We start from the raw sequence: 22,577 nt of genomic DNA on the forward strand, positions 1-22,577 counted from the left end.
GACCAATCAAGACCCTCAGACGTCATGTGACATAACATATGGTCACGTGATAGGCAATGAATGACAATACATGTGTAACCCAGGCGTACGTGACGCCGCGCTGCCGCTGTCACGTGACTCGAGGACTCCAAGATGGCGGCGCCCGTGCAGGTGAGTGAACCGGCTCCTGGGGGAGGGGGACCGGGAGAGACAGGCATAGAGACCCCCCACTACCGGTCAGGTCAGCTGAAGCCGCTCAGGGGCGGAAGGCTGCAGGAGTCACAGTCTTGGTATTGAGGCCCACCCCTCCCTGGGGTTTTTATTTATTTATTTATGCATTTTTATATAGCGCGGACTTTACCCGAAGGCGTCAGAGCGCTTCACAAAAGGAACAGAAATGAAACATAATGAGAAACATTACAAAAGAACAGATTGCGAAAGCATACATTACGTTACATAAGGTAATAGTGACAATTGTGAGCAAACAAAATACATGAGGTAGTCAAAAGTGCACAAGAGGAAAAGTGACAGGTGTGCAGTTATAAGAGAAAACAGAGTATAATTTGAGGTATAGTACTGCAATAAGTGCTAGACACTCAGGCACAAGAACAAGCGTTATGTAGGCAAAGGAGGCACTTGTGCAAGTATCAAAGGTAAAGACATGTGAGAGGTAGCAGCCGTGTGTTGCAAGGGCAAAGTGGTGTGTGCATGTTACACAAGGGCACCAGACACCGGTACATGGAAAATACTGCAAAAAGGGAGACCCTCCAACCACAGGAATACACTGGGAAGGCACTTCCATGGTCATGGAAAGTAGAAATTATCAGTAGTGGGAAGTCTTCCTCACAAATAGCAAGAGGACGTGAATTACTTTTGGAGGTGTCTCTGGAGGAGGAGAACTTTGAGGTCCTTTTTGAAGGCCTGGGAGGAGGCGGTGGTCCGGAGCTGAGGCGGAAAGGAGTTCCAGATTCTCACTGCGTTGCCTGAAAAGGATTGGGCCATTGTTCTTTCCTTCTTGAAAGTGGGAGGTTCAAGCAGTAGATTCTCCGCATTGCGTGAAAGTCTAGAGCCTCCAGAGAGTTTCAGTTTATTCGCCAGGTAGCGCGGAGATGAGGAGTGCAAGGCTTTGTGGGTGATACAAGCAGTCTTGGGTCTCCTGCCAGGCCTCACCGCCAGGGCTCTCGAGGTACCCAGGAATACAACACTTGCTATCATTTGCACCAATTCTATTAACGACACAGAGGCAAGGTTTATGCTTTCTCCATCTGCACTGAAAAATCACAGCAGCCAATGAAAAAACGCTTAACATACAATAAACTACATTTCCCACAATGCCGTAGTGTAACAGCAATGACCATAGAGACTATCCCTCTATAACTCCAGCCCCTACATGAGCACTTCCTTTCTTTGAATGAACATTGGCCATATTAATTCACAACTTGTCCAGTGATGGCCGAACACTTTGTAGAAAAGCTGCACACCATCTTAACATGACGCGCTCAACAGAAGTCCATATAGATGAAGACCGGGCAGCACACCTTCCAGGACATCCGAAATAAGCGACCGCTTATTCACCTTTTCGTTCAGGTCCTGAAACGGAGATATAAAATCAGGGCTCGAGTCGGGGTACCACGCGGGTGGACGGCGTCCTCCCACTTATTTTACCGGGTGGACACCGTCCCCCCTGACAAACAGCTGGGCTTCACTCCCATGACCCTGAGCCCACCCAGACTCCCTGTTCTTCTCTTCAGTCACACCACACGCTGCCTGGGCCTCGTTCCTTGAACCCAAAAGAAAAGCAGGCAGCAGTGGATAAAGTGACGCAGATCTTCTGACCGACGCCACCTGGTCAATCCTCGTCTCCTCCCCAGCCTCGAGTTACTAAACAGGTCCATCGTCCCCTGGATGAGAGCCGTTAGCGCAAGGTTAACAGCCTGTTTATCGTCGGCCTAACCACCTCTGGCTCCTCTGCCGACAATTAAGTGAAGCGCGAGGGCTGTGCAGCGTCTGCAAGGCCGGCTTCTGGGGGCAGATGACTTATTTATGAGAGGGATACAAACTTAGCCGCTGCGGCACACGGGCTCTGCAGCGACAGAACACGGCATTCCCGGGGCAGGATTGAGCAAGAAATGGCGTTCGAGGCACCTGTACATAAAAGTAAAAATATGTTTTTTAATGGTGCCTTCTGCCAGAGTCTTGCACGTATGGATTTCTGTGAAGAGTACGTGTTACTCGTACTCTTTTTCAGAGGTATTGCAGTCATGTGGGTCTCGTTTTATTGCCCTCACGTGCTGGCTTCTCAGATACAATCGCATCTAAGGAGTGAGCGAGGGGAGGCAATGAGCCCGATGGTGCAAGCCACCTTTCGTGACATCACTTCCTGTCGTGCTGTCACTTCCGTTGACAGCGTCCCCTCAATTCTTTTTTTAGGACTTGTGCCCTGTATAAAATCGCAATAACCGTCATAAATACTTCCATCAGGGTGGGTAAAAATAACAGTCATAAACATGTATCGTACAATAGGCGGAATAATCCTTCGCTTCCGTGTCCTTAGAATAATTGACAATTCTTGGCACAGATGCTAGCACATTTTTTACTCTATTACAGGACCGGAGGCTTCGGATTATGCTAGTTTAACGCTTTTCCAACACAACAGAAGAAATATCTCCCACAAGTTTATAATAAAACTGTTTGAATATATAGTCAGACGACCAATCCGCTGCTCTCATCATTTCTTGTACACTGGTACCTAACTTGAAAGACTTTGATGCCATAGCGCCTCTCACTGAATGAGTACCAATGGTGGCAGAGATAACTGGTCTAAAAGGCTTTTGTAGCGCAATTAAACGTCTTGAAAAACACTCCAGCCTGAGCGGTCGGGTACATTCCTCGTAAACGTTAACGCATTTGACTATACACAGTTTTATCCTTAGCAGGAAATGCATTGTGATCAACAGATCATGAGAAGGTCTTTGTCCTTGCAGAAATCACATATGAAACCCCTACACGGAAAAATACCCTACCAGTCGGGTCTAGAAGTCTAACATCAGAGGCTTGTCGGCAAGCAGATAAACAAAGAAGTATAGCCAATTTAGCAGATAATTGTTTCCTAGATAATTCAGCATTATCTAGCTAATTGTCAAATAAACGTATTACCTTAGAAAGATCCCATAAAATTGAATGCTTAGCCGTAGGAGGATTCACCACTCATATTCCTTTGAGAAGCTTGTATACCAGAGATCAGAAGATGCATACCTACTGGTCTACTTCAATCTGAGCATGTCCGGCCGAGATAGCTGATCGGAAATTGTTAACTGACCTGTAAGATAACACTTCAGAAGCTTTTTTCGAGAGAAAGTTTAATACTTGTGAGAGATCTGCCTACAAGGGATCCTCCTGCTTCTCCAAGCACCAACCATGCTTGCCAGGCTGAGGCATATCGCTTCCTAGTAGAGGGACCCCAGGCCTGCTGGATGAAATCTGAAGCCTCCTTCAACATTCCTGCCAACGTCCACTGTTGCCTGAAAGTCTCCAGGCCATCAGGGTCAACTGCCCCAACAGAAATAGTGGATGCAGTTCCTCTTGAGGGCCCTGGAGCATCGTCTGAGACCACAGAAGGAGCAGAGGGAAGTCGCACGTTAGCTGCATTAGCATTGGAAACCATGGTTGGGCTTTCCATACTGCCATGACAAAAAGGATCCCTGCCTTCTGGCGAGCTATTTTATTCGCTACCCTAGGAATGAGAACGAAAGGGGGAAACGCATAATTCAATGTCTTCGACCAGTCCTGACTGAATGCATCTGTGGCTTTTGCTGGAGGATCTGGTCTCCAACTGAAAAAGGGCTCTAGTTGGCGATTGAGTCTGAAGGCAAAGAGATCTGTCTTGCAAGGACCCCATATTGAATGGATCATGTGAAATAGTGAAGGGTGGAGTTGTCTGTTGCTGTAATCCTTCAAGTGACAGGAATTCCAGTCCGCTGTTGTGCTATCCTGTCCCAGAAGGTACTCCGCTATCACCGTTGTGGTGAGGCAGGCAATAATGCCAAAGGTCTTCGGCAATCTCAGCCAACATTGGGGACTTCGTCCCTCCTAACTTGTTGATGTATCTCCTGGCCAAAATGTTGTCCATCCTGAGAAGAATGCAACAAGATACCTTCTTGTGTGAGAGAGTTTGAATCGCAAAGGATCCCACCATGAGTTGCAGGCAATTGATATTTAACGACAACTCCTGGAGAAACTATCTGCCTACTGTGGCTATCTCCCCACATTGCGCCTTCTGCCCCACCGGCTGGCATCGGATTCTGTCACCACTTCGGGGCGAGAGCCCAAAATAGAAAGGCCATTCCAGGCATCCACGTGGGCTAGCCACCACTTGAGTTCTTCCCTGACCTTGTCCATGAGGGGAACCTGGTCTCGATACGAAAGCCCCTTCTGAAGGTGTTGTATCTTTAGAAGTTGAAAGGATCCGGTAATGCAATGGGCCCGGAAAGATTGCTTGTATAGATGACACTAGAAGCCCTACCAGACAAGCAATAGCTTTCAAAGACATGACCTGCCTGCTCAATGTCTCCTTCAACTCTTTCTTGAGATCCCTCAACTTGTATTTGGGCAATTGAAGCTGGCCTTTACAAACTGGTCTCCAAACAGAAGACCTTCCACCAGAGGCCCCGTCACCACGGAGGCTAACTCCGTAAGATTGGAGTCCATACGCATGAGCAAAGATTTTCATTGCTCCGTTGAGATGGCGCAGTTCGTGTTGCCTAAGAAACAAATGTCCCACTGGGTCCATTCAGCCAAAATATCTGGCTCCACCGAAGCTCCAGAATACTTGTCTACCAAAGCCATCTCTAAGATCTTGGCCAGTGGCCCGGTCATATCCAAGAGCTTGTCCTGGCAGGCCTGCCAGGCACCTTCTATTCCTTTTTTGGGATCCTTTGCAAACTTTTTCAAGAACACCAGCTTGCTGGGGTCAATATCTGGCTTGTCGGCCACCTTGTCGGGACGAGGACACTGATCTGAGCCTGCTACGGACCTCCTTATGAAAGTGTTTTCTGAGATTCTGATGGATGTACTCCGAAACCTCTGGAGCCGGAGCCCAGTCAGAAGACCTCAGTGGGACATGTCCTGGGGATTAAAGTCGAAAGGACTCTGTAAGGAGGGGCAATGAGCGGAGGAGACAGAAGGATGTTTCAATGCAGGTTTTATTTTGCCATATATATTTTTCTTGCAATACTCCAGTCTGTTTAGGTGGGGAAAATGCTTCTTATCCTCCTCCATGTTCGGAATTGAGTTTGTGGACTCAGGCCTGCGGTAGAATGCTTCTTCGTCCCCTTTTTCTTGTTACGCCAGCGACTGTGCCTCCTAACATGTGCTCTCTCCCCTGGGTCATGTCCTCTTGGTGGGCTCAGGTTTAGGGAGCAAGAGAGACAAAAATATGGCGTCCGTGAGGTTCTGGGAATATCAATGTGTGCAAGGGAAAAGGAGTGAGGGATCACCGGTGCAGTATGACACAAAACTAGGCGAGTGATAGTGCATGGAGTCCGGGGTTGATGCAGAATGTCGGGACGAGCATTAAACGGCAGGCTTCTTCCCCACCCACCCGGTAACGTTCTGCTGTACCTGTTCAAGCCACGCTTCTCCTGGAGCGTGGCTCGGCGCAGCACCTTCTCAGAGGCCTCCTGGCTCTCTAGTCGGTACTACCTTTGTGGTGGATGTATACAGCAAGGCTCTGTCTCTCCCTTTCGTGCTTTTCTGCTCCTCGACTCTTCAACACGCCAAGATGCTTCCAGATTCCTCCTCTTCCTTAGGCGAGTCTGCCTTTTAATTGCCAGCTTCCGTCAACGTCATCCTGACATTTCTCTTCTTTGGGCTTCCACTTAAAGGGACCATGTTCAATATTCGTCGTCTCCTCCTCCTGCTAGTTGTTTCCGGAATGATAGTGTTATTCTGGCTGGGGAGACAGAAAGGGACTCATTTGGTGAGATTCCTCCCACCCTGACCCCTGTTCTCTCGGTGGATCCCGCACAGAGGTAACACCGCGACAGACTCGCAACCTGGAAAGTAGTGGGAATGTGAGGATTTACATGCACCTTCTTGGCCTTCTTCTTCCTCGGTGGTGAGTTGTGAGGAGAGGAATCTGTGTTGGTACCTGCGTCAGTATCTTGGGGCTTACTGGGCGCAGACGGCGCCGTAGTCTGAACCCAATACTGGTGGTCCGCAATGGAGGCCTGGGGTAGCGTGGCTAAGGCCTGCGCATGAGCCATGAGGAGGAACTGGCTTTGCCCTTGCCTTTCCCTTCTGATGAGTTTGGCACAGAACCAGCATTATCAGGATCTTATAACCCATGCCACTTTGCAAATTTTTCAAGTTGGGCAGTGATAGGTTTGAGCGCTGCTGCCAAGGCTTGGTTTACGGTCTGAGGCACAGCGGTCTCAATTGCTCGATTCACTGATTGTTGTAACGATGCATCCGGGGCATCTACCAATCTGTCCTCCAGGAGGGGACCCTGCTGTTCCTCATATTAGTTGTATTGATCTTCTTCAAATCGTGCCCAGTCGTCCATAATGGAGCTTTGTAAAGGAGGATTGCAGCTAAATTGTTCTTGCCGAAATTGTCAAAATCACCAGTTCCCTAGGAATTTATGAAGGGGGAGCCTGCCACAGTGCACAGAACCACAAGCTCCTCAGCCCAGCTGTATTCTAAATTATTGCAGCCCAGGAGAGCGTAACGCGAGAGCCAAAGTCAGAAAAAAGGGATGAATTGGCCTGCACCCGGCCCGGGTCTTCCCATTTTTGCAGCCAAGGAGTGGCATAAGAAAAGCCAGACAAGGGACACAGTCTCGCTAGCTTCTCTGTAGGATTGAGCCGAGTCACGCTGTTCTTCCCGCTTATTTGGATGTCGCATAGCCCAAAATCAGCCCAAACGTGGCCCAATTTGGCTACGCGATATCCAGCTCTCTTCTGCGTGTGGGCCCGATGGGGGGAAGCCCCGCTGTATCGCGCCAGAGGCGTTCTTTAATCAGGTAGAATTACAGGGAGATACCGGTTGCGGCGGGCCGGAGACCAAAGAAACGCCACAGCCACCCATGTCGCAAGCCGACTCTGAACAATAGGAAAGATAATAACCTGCCTATACTCTGGAGGGTCCGCGGCCACATATCTCCTCAACATTACCAAGGTAACACTAAGCCTTAAATAGGAACAGATAGCAATCTAAACACAATCCATTTGTACAATAAAAACACTTAAGTAAGGTAATGAGGAAAAAACAAGGAGCACTTAACTCGGCTGCGAGCAGCAAAGAGGAAGTGCTCATGTCGGGTCTCGAGTTAGAGGGATAGTCTCTATGGTCATTGATGTTACACCGTGGCATTGTGGGACATATAGTTTATTGTATGTTAAACGTTTTTTCATTGACTACTGTGATTTTTCAGTAAAGAAAGAGAAAGCATAATCCAAAGCCTCCGGTCCTAAAATAGAACATGCATGACCGGCTTACCTAGGCCTGGCTTTAGTTACCCAGTTGTGTGCGTGACCGTCCTGCCCACGCCTGACTTTAGCTACTGCGTGTCTGGACTGCTCATGGCTGCTGTAGTAATCAATGTTCAGAGGCCGTAGAGTAGATTATAAGAAAATGTATTAGATCTTTGTTACAAGTAGATAGCGAAGCCCCAACCGCTCTCAACCTTTTGTGTGACCTCTCACACTGGCTGAACAGCAGGGGCTTGGAACGCCGAGGAGGATGCATTAAGATACAAAACATGGCTTTAGTTACCCTGTTGTGTCCGTGACCGACCGGCCCACACTAGGCTTTACTGAAGCAGGTGTGCACAAATGACGTTAAATAAGATTCTTTATTGTGTGACCAAGGGCTCTGCGTCTTTCAAGAAACTGATTTCTCCAACTGTAATTTATCACATTCTAATTTCAACATTCCACTGATGTCATTACTTCCATTGCATCACCTCCACTCATCTTCCCACCCCCTTTCAAACATGTAGTGATTCTAAGGTACTTCATAAATTGTGGATCATTCCCTCCTCCCTTCTGCTGTTTTCTGTGCAAATATTCCGTGGGATGCATGGCTGTGAGTGGGTGTTCTGGAGCGATAGTAGTAGTTAGCTACTTCGTAGTTTATCGGCCAATAGTATGGGTTGTTTATGTTGCTTTCCTTGATTTGGCACCACATTTAAAAAATGTACATTTGATCATTAGGCAGCAAGGAATTTTCCAGTTTGTGTTCTGCACTATGACTTTCACGTAGTGCCTCTGTGGGATATTGTCATTGCCTGCATGCTGTTTTACGTGTTGCACACAACACTTCCTTTCACAGTCTTAGACTGGGGAGTTGATACCATAAGAGTTTCAGCAGTCATTCCACTGCTGGGCTCAACTCTTCTGGCTGTTTTTGTTGGTCTACAGAGGGCTTTGTCTTGAAATAAATGTCATCGTAAGTTTTAAGGTTTCACATACCCTTATTCTGACCGCCCTGCGCTATTTGGTTGCATTCCTCCTGGCCCTTCTGTCGCTTCCTCTGGGCTGTCAGTCCAGAAGCTGGCACATACTCCATTTCACACATCACACGCGGATGCCTCACCAGTGTAAATCAGAAGATGGAAGACTCAATGTTTCTAACAGGAAGGAGTTGAAGGAGAGGGGAGAGGTTAGGACAGAGACTAAGTACACATAGGTCTGTCCCAAGCTCTTAGGGCCTGGAAGCTCCAGAGGGAACACAGCAGGCGGTGGAAAAGGGCCCATGTCCAGTAATGACTGCTGCTACTCTTTATCTTGGATATCCTGATACCCCCAGGTCACTCTAGTGCTTAAATTGTGCCGGTCCCAGCACTTATTTTTGGGATCAGCACTTTGTTTTCTGTATGAGCTATTAACAGAGTTCAAAAGAAGGAAAAAAACAGATCAGAAAGCTGGAGGAAGGTAAAGACGGCAAATCTGGCTTAAAAGGAAAAAGCACGAACCTGCCAGAGCAAGAAAAAGGGGCAGGGGTTGTCTGGTAAGAGATTGAAGACTACGGGCCTATTCGGTGCACCTTAGTTTAATTGCTCCGAACACTGGCTTCTGAGCAGAGCTCTGGGCACCGGCACTCTTTCTTTCACAGATTAAGCACTGGGTCACTCCCTGCTTTATCACAACTCTCCTACATGAACACCACCTGCAAGCGATAAGGCACATGTGCCTGATCTGGGGTAGGTAAAAGTGGCATCTGCTTGCACAGCTTTTCTGACCTAAAGCACCCCAAACCAATCCTGAGTTTGGGAGATACCTTACACTCCCCTTCCAGACCTCACGCTAATTATCTCTTCAACGCAAGACTTTCGTCCTTTTTCACCAGTAGAGCGTCGCCGCCTGTCCAGCACTGTCTAACTGACCATGTACAAGAGCACTGTCATCCTCTATTATAGTTCTAAAACAAGAGATAATGAAATCGTCACAACGGCTACTGGCAAAGCCATATTTGATTATTCTTTGGTTTTCTTAATGTGACTCAGTAGATGTAAAAGTAATTTTTATTTTTGCATCTGGCAATCAAACAATACATTTGTTTTGGTCTGTTGGGAAAGGGGCACTCAGCGGTCTCCTGCAACAAAAACCATTAATGCAGTCAAAAAATTTCAAGTTTAAGAAAGAAAAGTGTAAATAAATTATATCATCTTGAATGCAGTGCCTGAAAGTACGAAGATCAGCAGGGAAGGTCACTGTGGTAACTGAAGAGGACGATAATGCATCAAGGGCATCGTTGATTAGGATTCCGACTTGAAACATGAGTTTGATGTATGTATGTATGAACATTTATAGAGGGAACTGTAACCCTATGGGCATTCTGGCGCTGTGATTATTCAACGAGGCAGATGGAGGAGGCATATCAGGTCTGGGCGTGTAAACGCTTTATAGAAACACCTGCCAAGTAAATTGCATACATGGGCTGTAAATACTGACCAGTGTGGTAGGATACAACTCAATCCCCACTTTTTAGACCTTTTCGATGAAGGATCAATTTCTTTTACCTCACCACTTCAAACACTAAACAAATGGATGAAGGACTCGGCAGATCATGATGGTGGCCGGGTGTTTGTAAAATTACGGGTGTCTTTCCGAACCCTGTAAACTGCAAAGCATTTGGCCTAGCTGTATCTACTATCAACGTTAAAAAAAAAAAGGATTGGTCTAGTATGAGCCAAGCCAATTCAGTGTTAACCAAGACAAGGAACGCAGACTGTCCCGTGCTTTATATAAATGAGATGTTCTTGGAAATGGTATTTCATCAATTTTTCACTCCTTGATTGGATGCGGTGCTACTGAAAAAAAATGAATCAACTGCATGTTTTCAAGTGGTGTGTTATGTCCGCACCCAGAGCCTTTACGCGGTAAGTCTGCTTCAGGTCATTGTCTGTTCCATACAGCAAGTTTCCAAAAAAGCCCTTATCTGCCTTCCACTCAGAACAGCATGCTCCATATTGCAACTATGAAGAGCAAAGAGCCTGAGATTAGATAATCGCTGGAAAAAAAGGCTCAGCATTTGAGCTTTACTGCCTTCATTATCCTAATCACAATCAGGAGAATACTGAGCCACCTCAGTCCCAAGCATGTACAAGGCTTTCAAAGCACTCGAGGGTGGCAGTTTTGGACTTCCAGTTGGATTTAGGTGCATAGAGCTTCCTTCTTCGTGGACGCCGAAAATTGTTCTCAAAGAAACAATATTAGAGTGGTGGGCCTGGTGGCGAAAGTGGGAGGCACCAATATGGTAGACTACCTGGAGCGGTGCCTACGTGAGGAGGTGGCGCCGGAGGGGTTGTCACTGGAGCTGGCCCATCGGGTCCCGTCGAGGCCGCCTCTGCCCTGCCTACTCCCTGTGATTGCGCGACTACTTCCCTACAAGGACAGAGATCATATCCTGGCGCAGGCACAGAGAAAAGAGGACCTCCGGATTGATAATGGAATGGTGCGAATTTTGCCTGACTTCTCTCAAGAAGTGCAGAAGCGGAGGGCTTTCTTCCAAGAAGCCAAGAAAGAACTCCACCAACTACATCTTCAATACACCATGATGTTTCCAGCGCTACTAAAAGTAATTATCCCAGAGGGAGCGAAATTCTTCTATTCCCAGCAGGAGACCTGGGAATGGTTGGAGACCCGACGTGGGGTGGAACCTCACCGAGGCTCTGGACAGCAGCAAATACAACGAAGGGAGGCCGCACGGAAAAGAGGAGAAGGAACACACTTTGCCCCTACCCAAGAGGAGATGCAGATGGAGCGCCTTAGCACAATGGAGGTGGTAGCGCTGATCAGTGGTAAGAGATGGGACCACAGTCAAGGGAGAGCAACGACCCGGCCCGGAACTCTGACTCTGACCACGAATCCAGTGTGTCCGAGAGTCTGAGCTTGGAACTACCCAGGGTGATGCCAAGAACAGCCAACAACGTCATATGAGTGCCGCAACAGACTGGTAAAATGAGGGGGGCGGCTCCTGCGTCTCTTTAATACTGTATTAGGGAGAATGCTAGGTGATGCTTGTGAGTGGCTGGGGATACCGGCAGAGATTTTTGTCCTGGGGTGAGGAGATTGGGATGTTTACGTTAAAATTGAAAAGTTGAAAGTTGGGGATCACAGGGTCGTACACCCAATTTGTATTTGACGAGCATGTTGGAGCAGGGATGTGGAATGTAGGGAGCGGGGTCCCCGAGAGACTGGGGGATACAACTTAGCTCATAGTAGACTCACTAACATACAACCTTCTCTCCTGGAACATTCGGGGGATGCAGTCTATGACCAAGAGGTGTAAGGTGTGTTCTCCTTCTTGAATGGAAGGAGTGTCCAAATAGCCTTCTTACAAGAAAATCTGACTGCCAAGGAAGGCATCGCCCCGCAACGTAGATGGCGAGGGCAGGTATTTTAACCACATATTTAGCATATGCCCGTGGGTTCTTATATGGATCAGGGCAACGGTCCCCATTCAAATAGTTGACCAAGTAGTGGACCCTGAGGGCAGATTTGTGCTCATACAAGGCCGACTGGGGGGGATAAAATATATCTCTAGTAAACATATATGCCCCGAACGCCATCCAGGGCAAAATTTTGGCAAATGTATCCCGGAGTTTGGCACCCTACATAACTATCTCAACGGTATTGGGGGGGGAAGGGGAGCGGACATTAATGGTGTGGCAGATGTCCATATGGACCGCCCCCCCCTTGCGGGATTCCCAGACTGTGTACACGGCGCAGGCCTTTTGGGACTGGCAACGCATCTGGGGACTGACAGATTCGTAGAGACAGATGAGCCCAACTGGGAGAGACTATTCCTTTTTCTCAGGGGAATACATAGCCTAATACAGACAGTTGAGTACTTTGCATGTACTATGTCGGACCATAACCCTGTCCTTATGAGACTGCGATGGGCTGAGCCTCTGGCATCCATCCCCACATGGAGACTTAAACCACAGGCCTCAGAGGACCATGTTTTCCGCAAGACCATACAGGAGAAGATACTCCAGTTCTTCGCTGACCATGCCGGTACAGCATCCTCTCCGTACATGGAGTGGGGCGCTTTTAAACTGGTGGTCCGAGGCCATGTCTGGCAGAGGCAAAGTGCATTCGACACACTCTACTGGGGGAGATCGGAGTAGCTGAACAGGCACTTAGAGAGGTAGAATTGCAACGCCCAGAGCGGTCGGACTTCTAAACAGCTCTCCTGGACTCAAAGGAGGCAGTGGCGACTCAGGTTGAACGCCATAGATGTTTTGACTATAAACAATATGTGGACAAGAACCACGCTGAAAGAGATAGGTCCGGCTCCCAGCTGGCCTGGCTGGCTAACCCCTCTACAAGAGAATCGTCCATATTAGAGATATACTCCCAATTTGATGTTATATACGAGCGTTGCGGCAGTAGATATGGCGGCGGTGCGGGCCTACCTCGGGGCAACCCCCCCCGGCCGCGTGTTGGTGAGGGAGAGGCGAGAGCGCTGAGGGATTATATTTCCCCGCAGGAGATAACGGGCACCATTAAACATTTGACACGAAATAAGACCCCAGTAACAGACGGATTGTCAGTGGAATTCTATGTCACCTACTCTCTAGCGCTAGTGCCAAAGTTGGTGGAATTGTATAACACGGTCTATGACAATGGTCTCCTACCGGGAGCTACTAGGGAGGCAGTAATTGTCCCCATATTAAAGCCAGAAAAACCAGCACCCGACAGCGCAGCGTATATGCCACTGTCAATGTTGAATGTTGACTATAAAATCTTGAGCAATATCTTAGCAACCTGCCTTAATCATATGACAACCTTAATCATTCCCGATCAAACAGGATTTATTCTGGGCCATAGCACGGCGACTAATATCGGACGCCTGCTGGTAATAATGGAGGCTGCTGATTGGCCTAAAGTGGAAGCAGCTGTATTCACTATTGATATTGAGAAGGCATTCGACCACCTTGAGTGGCACTATCTCTACGAGGTTATGTTACTCATGGGACTGGGGGAGCGGTTTGTAGCCTGGACACAATTGCTATACACATGGGCGACAGCTAGAGTACGCACCGGCAGAACTATATCCGAGAGTTATGCGGTGGAGCAGGAGACACATCCAGGATTCCCACTGTCTTCGTATCTTTTCGCCATTGCCATGGAGTCTTTGGCGGCGCGTACAAGGACGGGCGAGGCGTTGGGTGGTTGACAATCCAGAACCACTGCCACAGGTTAGCTTTATACGCAGATGATGTGCTGCTCTTCTTGTACAACACTTCAGGGAGCCAAGAATATCATGGAAGAGTCCACAACTGCACCTGTCAGGAGTACTATGGGAGCACCAGTGTCTAACTTACCTGGGGGTGAGGATCTATCACGACCGTAACGACTTACTGGAGGTAAATGTGGGGTGAGCAGTTGGTTCCCTGAGAGCCTCTATTAACTTCTGGAAGACGCTCCCATTATCGGTGAGGGGGAGAATAGCTCTCCTCAAAATGGTGGCCCTACCTCGGCTCCTTTATTACTTCTCCACGCTGCCCCTGTGGATCCCTGGGGCGAGGTTCAGGGAAATTGAAAACCCTGACCAGGTGTAGGGCAACAATAGTGACAGCACTGTTTACACTAAAATGTAAAAATGTTCCAAGGATGGGTGATCACACTCACGGGTGTCCTGTGCGTGAGGGAGTGGGCAGCCACGAACCGGCGATTTTGATAAACGTTCGGGGGCTGATGGCTATCGCAGTTATGGCGGCGATTAGAAAGCACTGGATAAAGGGTTGCTGGAACCTACTACCTTGCAAAGCTGCCAATATATTGTGTTATCAGCAGGTGTTATACGGACGGTGTCCTGTCTTTAAAGGGCACTGAGGACAGACCAGCAATTGCCACTGGACGTACTGAAGGCCAGATGGGAGGAGGACCTAGACACCACTATTATCCAGAATGAGTGGGACAAGATATTAGAGCACGCAACAAAAGTCTCTAGAAATGCGTGCTTTAAACTAATCAACTATTACTTACTGCACAGGGTATACTTATAGGTAGATACTTTCACATACCGGATGCAGCGCGCCCCAGATGTGGCGCTGTGGGGGCCAGTTTCTTGCACATGTTTTGAGAATGCCCTGAGTTGCACTCTTTCTGAGAGGGAGTGATATCGACACTCGAGGAGTGCACTTGGAGGGAGATTCTGCGAACCCCGGGGCACTGCCCGCTGAGTTGGTTTCCCCACCCCGCAAAGACCAACATTACAGGGTGGTTTCAAGGCCTAGCGTATATCCTTGCAAAGCGGGAAATAACTAAGAACTGGAAGGCAGTGAGTGGTCCAAAAATTGTAGTATGGAAGAGAGAAGTGTTCAAATGGTCAGGTAGCGAGGGCAGGATACTCTTGAGGGAGGCGCAGAGGGATATAGGGAACATGGGCAGGGCAGGCTAGTAGACTATCTGGCCAGCCCGGAACCAGACTCAGCGGCGGGCTCTCCTGTCCAATCTCTGAGCTAATTTTAAAGCTCCATAGTTAATGGTTCAGTCCTAGATACCACTCTGTATGACATACGGGCTGTGTAGACGCGGCCCATGGCAGAGGAAGTCTTCTGGCCTGGCCCTTGTTGTTAGGATGTGTGACCTGCTCCTTTTTCCGGCATGCCAACTGGGTTGTCATTTAGGAGAGGGTGTACTGACCCATGGGGAGGGGACGACTGTTTGATTGTTGTTTTAGATTCACTGAAACCGATTTGGCTGCGTACTACATTGAGGTCTCACATGCTGTACTTGGATGAGCTAACATAGCTGAATGTGTTACATGCATCTAAAAGCCAATAAACTCTGTTAAAAGAAAAATAAAGCATCCTTCTTGTGTCGCAGTGATGTAAGTCCCCATCTTGCGTTACTGAGTTTATAAGTGTAACAAGCTATAAAGTAATGTTTGCCAAAGTCTAGAGTTGATGGAAAAAGGCAAACATGAAAGAAAGATTAGGCAAGGGCTTTGCACCGGAAGAAACCTAAGAGCGTGAATATTATTCTTGTTCAGAAATATTCAAACAAATGGATGTTAAGAACAAAAATCCATGTTTTTGCTGTAGTAGATTTGGTATTGTGTTGGCGTATGAATGTAAACTGCGGTTCTTGGACTGCTGTGATATTTTAGTGAAGAACGTTCTTTTTAGATGGTCTGTAGAATGTGAATAATAAACGAGGTGCACTGTCCTGGCGGGTACTGCACTGCTGAGAGGTTTATGCACATTTCCCAAAAAGCTCACCCCAAATACTCCAGGCACATGGTTGACCGTCCTGACTCCATCGTAAGCGGTCGCTCCCCACGCTCCCTGGTCTTCCCTGGTATCGTTGGGCTCTCTCGCATTGCTTGTTGCTATTAAGAATTGCCGCCTGCCTAGATTGCTGCCTGCTTAGTTTTCATTTCATAGCTTGTGCATTGTAATACCATAGCGCTCTATTGCTGATTTGCGCAGTGTAATTGTCATAGCGCTTTATTGCTCATTGCTACATTATCGTAGCGCTCACATTGCATTATTGAAAATAATTACCAGTGCCTAATTGTCCCGGTGCCACTGCCCACAGCGTAATCCCACTTTGGGTCCCAACCTGTTTCAGTTTTGTTTTTGCTGCCATCCATTTTGTTGTTGTGCCTCGGAGCCCGTCCCCTCCACCCCGCTCCCGCCTCCCAGCTGCTCCTCCCTCACTCCGCCCCCCTCCACTATCTACATATGTCAATGCAACAGACGCGCAGCGTCCACGCGCAGCATGGGCGCCCTATGCGCGCCAAAGGTAAGCCCGTCTACGGCCGTCCGCGCCTGGACCGCGCCCAGCGCCAGACCCCCTGGCCCCCGCAAACTCCTCTCCACCCGCATAACGTACGACTCCGCTACCCTCTCAGCACTCAACCCCGGCAGTCCCCCAGACTGCTACCAAGCCGCCCCAGGACACACCCATGGACCCTTCACCTGCCACTCCTGCAAATTCGACTACATCAGGACCCACACCAAATCCACAGACTCCAAACAGAGCTCCGACACTAACCACCTGAAGTGCATCCTGCTCAACATCCTCTGAGTCCACAGACACGCCATTGAACTTTGGAACCTACTCGACACCACATCGCCGAATGTCGCCTTTCTTACAGAAACATGGATGAACGCCTCATCAGCGCCCGACATCGCCATAGCCATCCCGGACGGCTACAAGATCATCCGAAAGGACCGCATCAACCAAACAGGAGGAGGCATCGCCATCGTTCATAAGAACACCGTCCGCATCACGACCAGTTCCGATGACTACCTCACAACCGCCGAACACCTTCACTTCCAGATCCACCCCGACCCCAAGACCACACTCAGAGGCACCCTCATCTATAGACCACCCGGACCCTGCACACAATTCAGCGAAGACATCACTGACTTCATCAGCCCTCACGCCCTCCCCTCCGAGGACTACATCCTACTGGGAGACCTCAACTTCCACCTGGAAAAGAACTACGACAGCAACACCACCACCCTTTTGGACAACCTCGCCAATCTCGGACGCAAACAACTTGTTGACACCCCCACCCACTTTGCCGAGGACACGCTCGACCCAATCTTCACTTCCAGCAAGCACATCTCCTTTAACCACACCACAGCTCTCCATTGGACGGACCACAGCTGCGTTCACTTCAACTACAAAAAGACTACGACCCACAACCAATTCCACGGAGAAACTGGAATAAAATTACCACCGACCAGCTCTTCACATCGCTTCACCAATACCCTCCTGCAAAATCATCGGACCCAAACCAAGCAGCCACCAACCTCACACAATGGATCACCCACAGCGCTGTCGAATTAGCACCCTTGAAAAACCACCAAATCAAGCAAGGCAGCAAAAAAGCCCCCTGGTTCAATGATGACCTTAAGAAATCCAAGAAGATCTGTCGCACCCTCGAGAAAGCCTGGCGAAAAAACCCAACCACCGACAACCTCACCACCTTCAAGAACGCCACCCGCAAACGCCACCAACTGATCCGATCCTCCAAGAAATCAGCATTCAAGGATCGACTCAACAACAACGCCCACAACAGCAAAGAACTATTCAACATCGTCAAAGAGTTTACCAACCCCACCGCCGGCACCAACGACATCACTTTATCTCAAGACCTCTGCGACTCTCTAGCCTCGTTCTTCCACAACAAAATCGCTGACATACATAACAGCTTTGGAGACCAGCCCACCCCACCTACCTCCGAACTAAAACGCCCCTCCAACAACCTCTGCGCCTGGAACCCAATCACCACTGAAGACACCATCCGCCTGATGAACTCCATCCACTCAGGATCGCCAACCGACCCATGTCCCCACCACATTTTCAACAAAGCAGACTCCATTATTGCACCCCATCTCCGAGACGTCATCAACTGCTCCCTCAACTCCGCCACCTTCCCGGAAAGCTGGAAACACGCCGAACTCAGCGCCCTCTTGAAGAAACCTACAGCAGACCCCACTGAACTTAAGAACTACCGCCCCATTTCGCTCCTCCCATTCCCTGCCAAAGTCATTGAGAAAGCCGTCAACAATCAACTTGCCGCCTTCCTCGAATCCAACAAATCCCTCGACCCCTCACAGTCCGGCTTCTGAGCCAAACATAGCACCGAGACCACCCTCATCGCAGCAACAGACGACATTCGAACTCTACTAGACAACGGAGAAACTGCTGCCCTCATCCTTCTCGACCTCTCCGCAGCCTTCGACACAGTCTGTCATAAGATCCTTATACAACGCCTCAGCAACGTCGGAATACAAGGAAAAGCATTGGACTGGATAATCTCGTTCCTCGCTGGAAGAACCCTTTTAGATCAGAGGCCGCCGAAGTCATCTGCGGCATACCCCAAGGATCTTCACTCAGTCCCACACTCTTCAACGTTTACATGAGTCCCCTCGCATCCATTGCGCGCCAACATAACCTCAACATTATCTCCTATGCAGACGTCCCTCAGCTGATCCTATCCCTCACCAAAGACCCAAACACCGCCAAAACCAACCTACACGATGGAATGAAAGAAGTAGCTGAGTGGATGAAGAACAGCCGTTTAAAACTAAACTCGGACAAAACGGAAGTCCTCATCTTAGGATCATCCCCCTCCGCCTGGGACGACTCATGGTGGCCACCGGCCCTGGTAACCGCACCCATACCAACGGACCACGCACGTAACCTGGGCTTCATCCTGGACTCCTCCCTCTCAATGACCAGACAAGTCAACGCCGTCTCATCATCATGCTTCAACATCCTACGCATGCTCAACAAAATCTTCCGTTGGATCCCCACCGAAACAAGAAAAACTGTCACCCATGCACTGGTCACAAGCCGACTAGACTACGGAAACACCCTTTACGCCGGAACCACAGCCAAACTACAGAAAAAACTCCAACGCATCCAAAACGCCTCAGCCAGACTCATCCTAGACATCCCCCGCCAAGCTCACATTTCCGGTCACCTGAAAGACCTCCACTGGCTCCCCGTCAACAAGAGAATAACGTTCCGCCTCCTCACCCACGCACACAAAGCCCTCTACGACCTAGGACCCGAATACCTCAACACGCGCATGTCCTTCTACACCCCCACCCGCCAACTTCGATCGTCCAATCAAGCCCTCGTCGTAATTCCACGCACCCAAAGATCCACCATGGGAGGAAAATCCTTCTCCTACATAGCGGCCAAGTCCTGGAACTCCCTCCCCACCCACCTCCACCTCACACAGAACCACCTCTCCTTCAGAAAACAACTAAAAACTTGGATATTTGATAAGTAAAGCTCCCCCCCCCCTCCCTCAAGCGCCTTGAGACCCTATGGGTGAGTAGTGCGCTATACAAATTTAAACTTGACTTGACTTGACTTGGTTGTCTTCTATCCGTTGCTTTCCTTAAAGTACCGCAAGTTCTGCTTCTATCTTCTGTGCTACAAACAAAAAAGTCTTGCCATGTTTTCAGCTGAAATCCCATACTACTGTTGTGGCCTCCTGTCCACATGCCAGATTGCATTAGTGCAACAATCTCTCCATGGGGCTGCCGGCCTGTGCGCCAGGTGAACTGCAGCAAATACAATATATTGCCGTCCAAACGATCTTGCCTGTGCAAAATCCCAACCAAACGTTAGGTGCTCAAGAGACCCGCATTGTTTTGCTTTCAGGCAAGGGATTCCGTTCAAAACACTGTGCCTTGTACGCGGATGCTTTATGGATGCCAGAACTCTGGTCTTGCCAACGATCTGTGTTGACTTCTAGGTCTTAATAGTTGGATAATCTTTTAATACTTCTTATGCATCAGATTCAGAAGGAGCGGTGTAAAGGACACCTTTCTTTTTTGTTTTGGTTCATAAACTGTGGTCTATCTTCCTCTGCAGCTCTGAAGATTGAAAATGATCTTGCTTTGGGGATGTCCCTCAAAGTATTTAATTTTTTGTGTTAGTGACTTGGTGTGGGGGGGGGTTGTTAGTGGATTTGTTGATATTGTTGCACGAGATTAACAGTAAGTGAATAGAGATATATGTAGCACTTCAAGATATAAAATCAGACTAGTTTGCCATTCAGTCTTATGTTTCTAAATGTGTTCTACTTCTATCTGCAGGAGTGACGGAGTATGGTGCGCTGCCGCAGAGGACGCTTACTGCACCCCCACCCTGTGAGTGGACGTTTAACAGGGAGGTGCTCAGGCTGAAGATTGCCTCTTCCTGGCATCATGCTGAATAAACCAGTGCTTGTGGAGTCCCTCATCGTGTTTGCTGTGGTTCTCTGCGTGCATGGCGTGGTCTGGAACCGCCTCTCGTGGTGTGTCGTTGCTCTCGCAGTTCAGGCCTTCTACGTCCAGCACAAATGGGACCGTCTTCTGCAGTCTGGTGGGGCGGTCTTTCAGTTCCGCTCCTCTGCCAACAGCGGCCTCCTTCCAGCCAGCGTGGTGATCCCTCTCCTGGGGATTGTAATGAGCGAGAGGTGTAAGGCGGCAGGGCATGTCTACTTTGAACGTTTTGGTGTGGTTGTGGCTGCCACTGGCATGTCTCTGGCCTTCTTTCTTTCTGTGATTGCTCTGGGCATCACTAAACCAGTGCCAAGGAACACATGCATAATATCCGGCGTGGCAGGGAGCGCCATCCTTTACTCTATGAAGCATTCTTTAGTGGTCGCTGAAGTGATTGAAGTCTTGGAAGTGCTGCTCATTTTCGTTTACCTCAGCATGATCCTTCTTTATCTGCTGCCTCGGTGCTTCACTCCTGGGGAGGCGTTGCTCATCCTCGGCGGTATCAGCTTCGTTCTCAACCATCTCATCAAACGCTCCTTGAATTCAGTGGATATCAGGGGCGACCCCGTGGACTATTTCCTCCTGGTGGCAGTGGTTGGCACGGTCCTTCTAGGCATTCTCTTTGCTGCACTTTTCTTCTTCATGGACTCCGGGACGTGGATCTCCTCCTTGTTCTTCCACATGTTGACAGCGGTGCTGGCACTGGGTGTCCTCCTGCCCTGGCTCCAGTATCTGACCTGGAAGAACCCACTCATGTGGCTGGCTGGCTTCCTCTTTCAAACACGCACCAGGCTCTGCCTGCTCCTGTACTGGTGCCTGCTGACCGTGGTTGCCTGCAGCGTCGTTTTCTACCAAAACTCCAAGCGATCTTCAGAGTGCAAAAAGCATCGCGTCACGACCATTACCAGGAAATATTTTCATTTCATTGTGGTGGCCACCTACGTTCCAGGCATTATCATGGACCAGCAACTTCTGTTTGTGGCATCGGTGGTCTGCATGTCAGTGTTTGTTTTTCTGGAGTATGTGCGGTACTTCAGAATCCGGCCACTGGGACAGACCTTGCGTCACCTGCTGGCGCTCTTCCTGGATGAGCGGGACAGTGGGCCCCTGATTCTCACACATATCTACCTCCTCCTGGGCATGTCCCTCTCCCTCTGGCTGTTTCCCAGACGATGTGTCCATAAGGGTGCCCTGTTTGGTGCTGGTGCGCTCGTCCCCTACTGTGGCGTGCTAGCAGTTGGGGTAGGAGACACCCTGGCTTCCATTTGCGGCAGCACCATGGGGGAACTCAAGTGGCCCGGTACCAAGAAGACCTTTGAAGGAACAATGATGTCCATTTTTGGACAAGTGATTGCTGTGGCACTGATCCTAATCTTTGACAGTGGGGTAACTTTGAATGCCCACTACGCCTGGATTGTGGGGTCTATCACCCTGGTGTCCCTGTTGGAAGCCTTCACACTCCAGATAGATAACCTCTTTCTCCCACTTTACCTTCAGATCCTGCTGATGGCATGAGGGTTGAGGGTTACTGCCTCCTTGTCGGATCACTGACACAGTAAACGCTGCTCCACGCCCTGCGTGACCATTGCCCAAGAGGTGCAAAGGGAACACACGGTTTGCAATGGGTGTGACTTGTAATTTAAAACATTTGTTTTTCAGGAAAATTGTGACTGCTGCCCAGACTGGAAAAAGTGAGAGCATGGCTCATTCAGCTATAAAAACGGGTTACTGTATCCTGATTCAACCAGTCTTGCAACTGCTCGTGTCTATGCCATGGGGGCAAGGGTATCGGAAGGCAGGGAGATACACGTAAGATGATGAAGGAAGTGAATAATATTGAGCATTTTTTTAACAATCAATTTTGTATTCTTTTTCTGTCTCATCAAATCAACCTCTGTCACGCAACTGATGACCAGAACGGGTATGCCTCGAAGCTACGTAACCTATTCATTATTATCATTGAGCAATACACGCAAGAGTCCAAGGATGATTAAAAATAATGTGAACAATTTCCAAGTGCTGATCTTCTTTGTTTCTTCATTTATGCTTATATGATATCTGCCCTTCAGACTGCCAACACCGGTCTCGCTCGAGCTTCCAGGGCAAGTCCAGGGGTTCACCATCCATATATGGTGGTCCAGCCTCCTGCAGTCGGTAATGGCAACATCTGGATTATTACCCTTTATTAATTACACGCCAAACAAGTCATAGAAGGAGCTACTTTGAGCACTTCAGATGCAGGATAAAGCCTAGTACAGAGTGTCCCACCTGCTTTAGAAAACCTCACCTCTCTGTGCCTAGCGCTACTCTTCTGCCAGACTCAACTCGCTTGCCTCGATCT

At 49.0% G+C, this 22,577-nt stretch overlaps 1 protein-coding gene across 1 annotated transcript; it reads left to right on the forward strand.

Annotated features, from left to right (window-relative positions):
- The first annotated feature begins 34 nt into the window (after positions 1–34).
- On the forward strand, positions 35–22,247 carry DOLK (dolichol kinase). Its single transcript, XM_078646273.1, has 2 exons — positions 35–150; positions 20,069–22,247. The coding sequence occupies exon 2, from the start codon at positions 20,180–20,182 to the stop codon at positions 21,749–21,751; it is 1,572 nt and encodes a 523-aa protein (XP_078502399.1). The 5' UTR covers positions 35–150; positions 20,069–20,179; the 3' UTR covers positions 21,752–22,247.
- Positions 22,248–22,577: the final 330 nt, after the last annotated feature.

Source organism: Lissotriton helveticus, chromosome 5_1 (assembly GCF_964261635.1).
Source record: "Lissotriton helveticus chromosome 5_1, aLisHel1.1, whole genome shotgun sequence".
Lineage (NCBI taxonomy): Eukaryota > Metazoa > Chordata > Amphibia > Caudata > Salamandridae > Lissotriton > Lissotriton helveticus.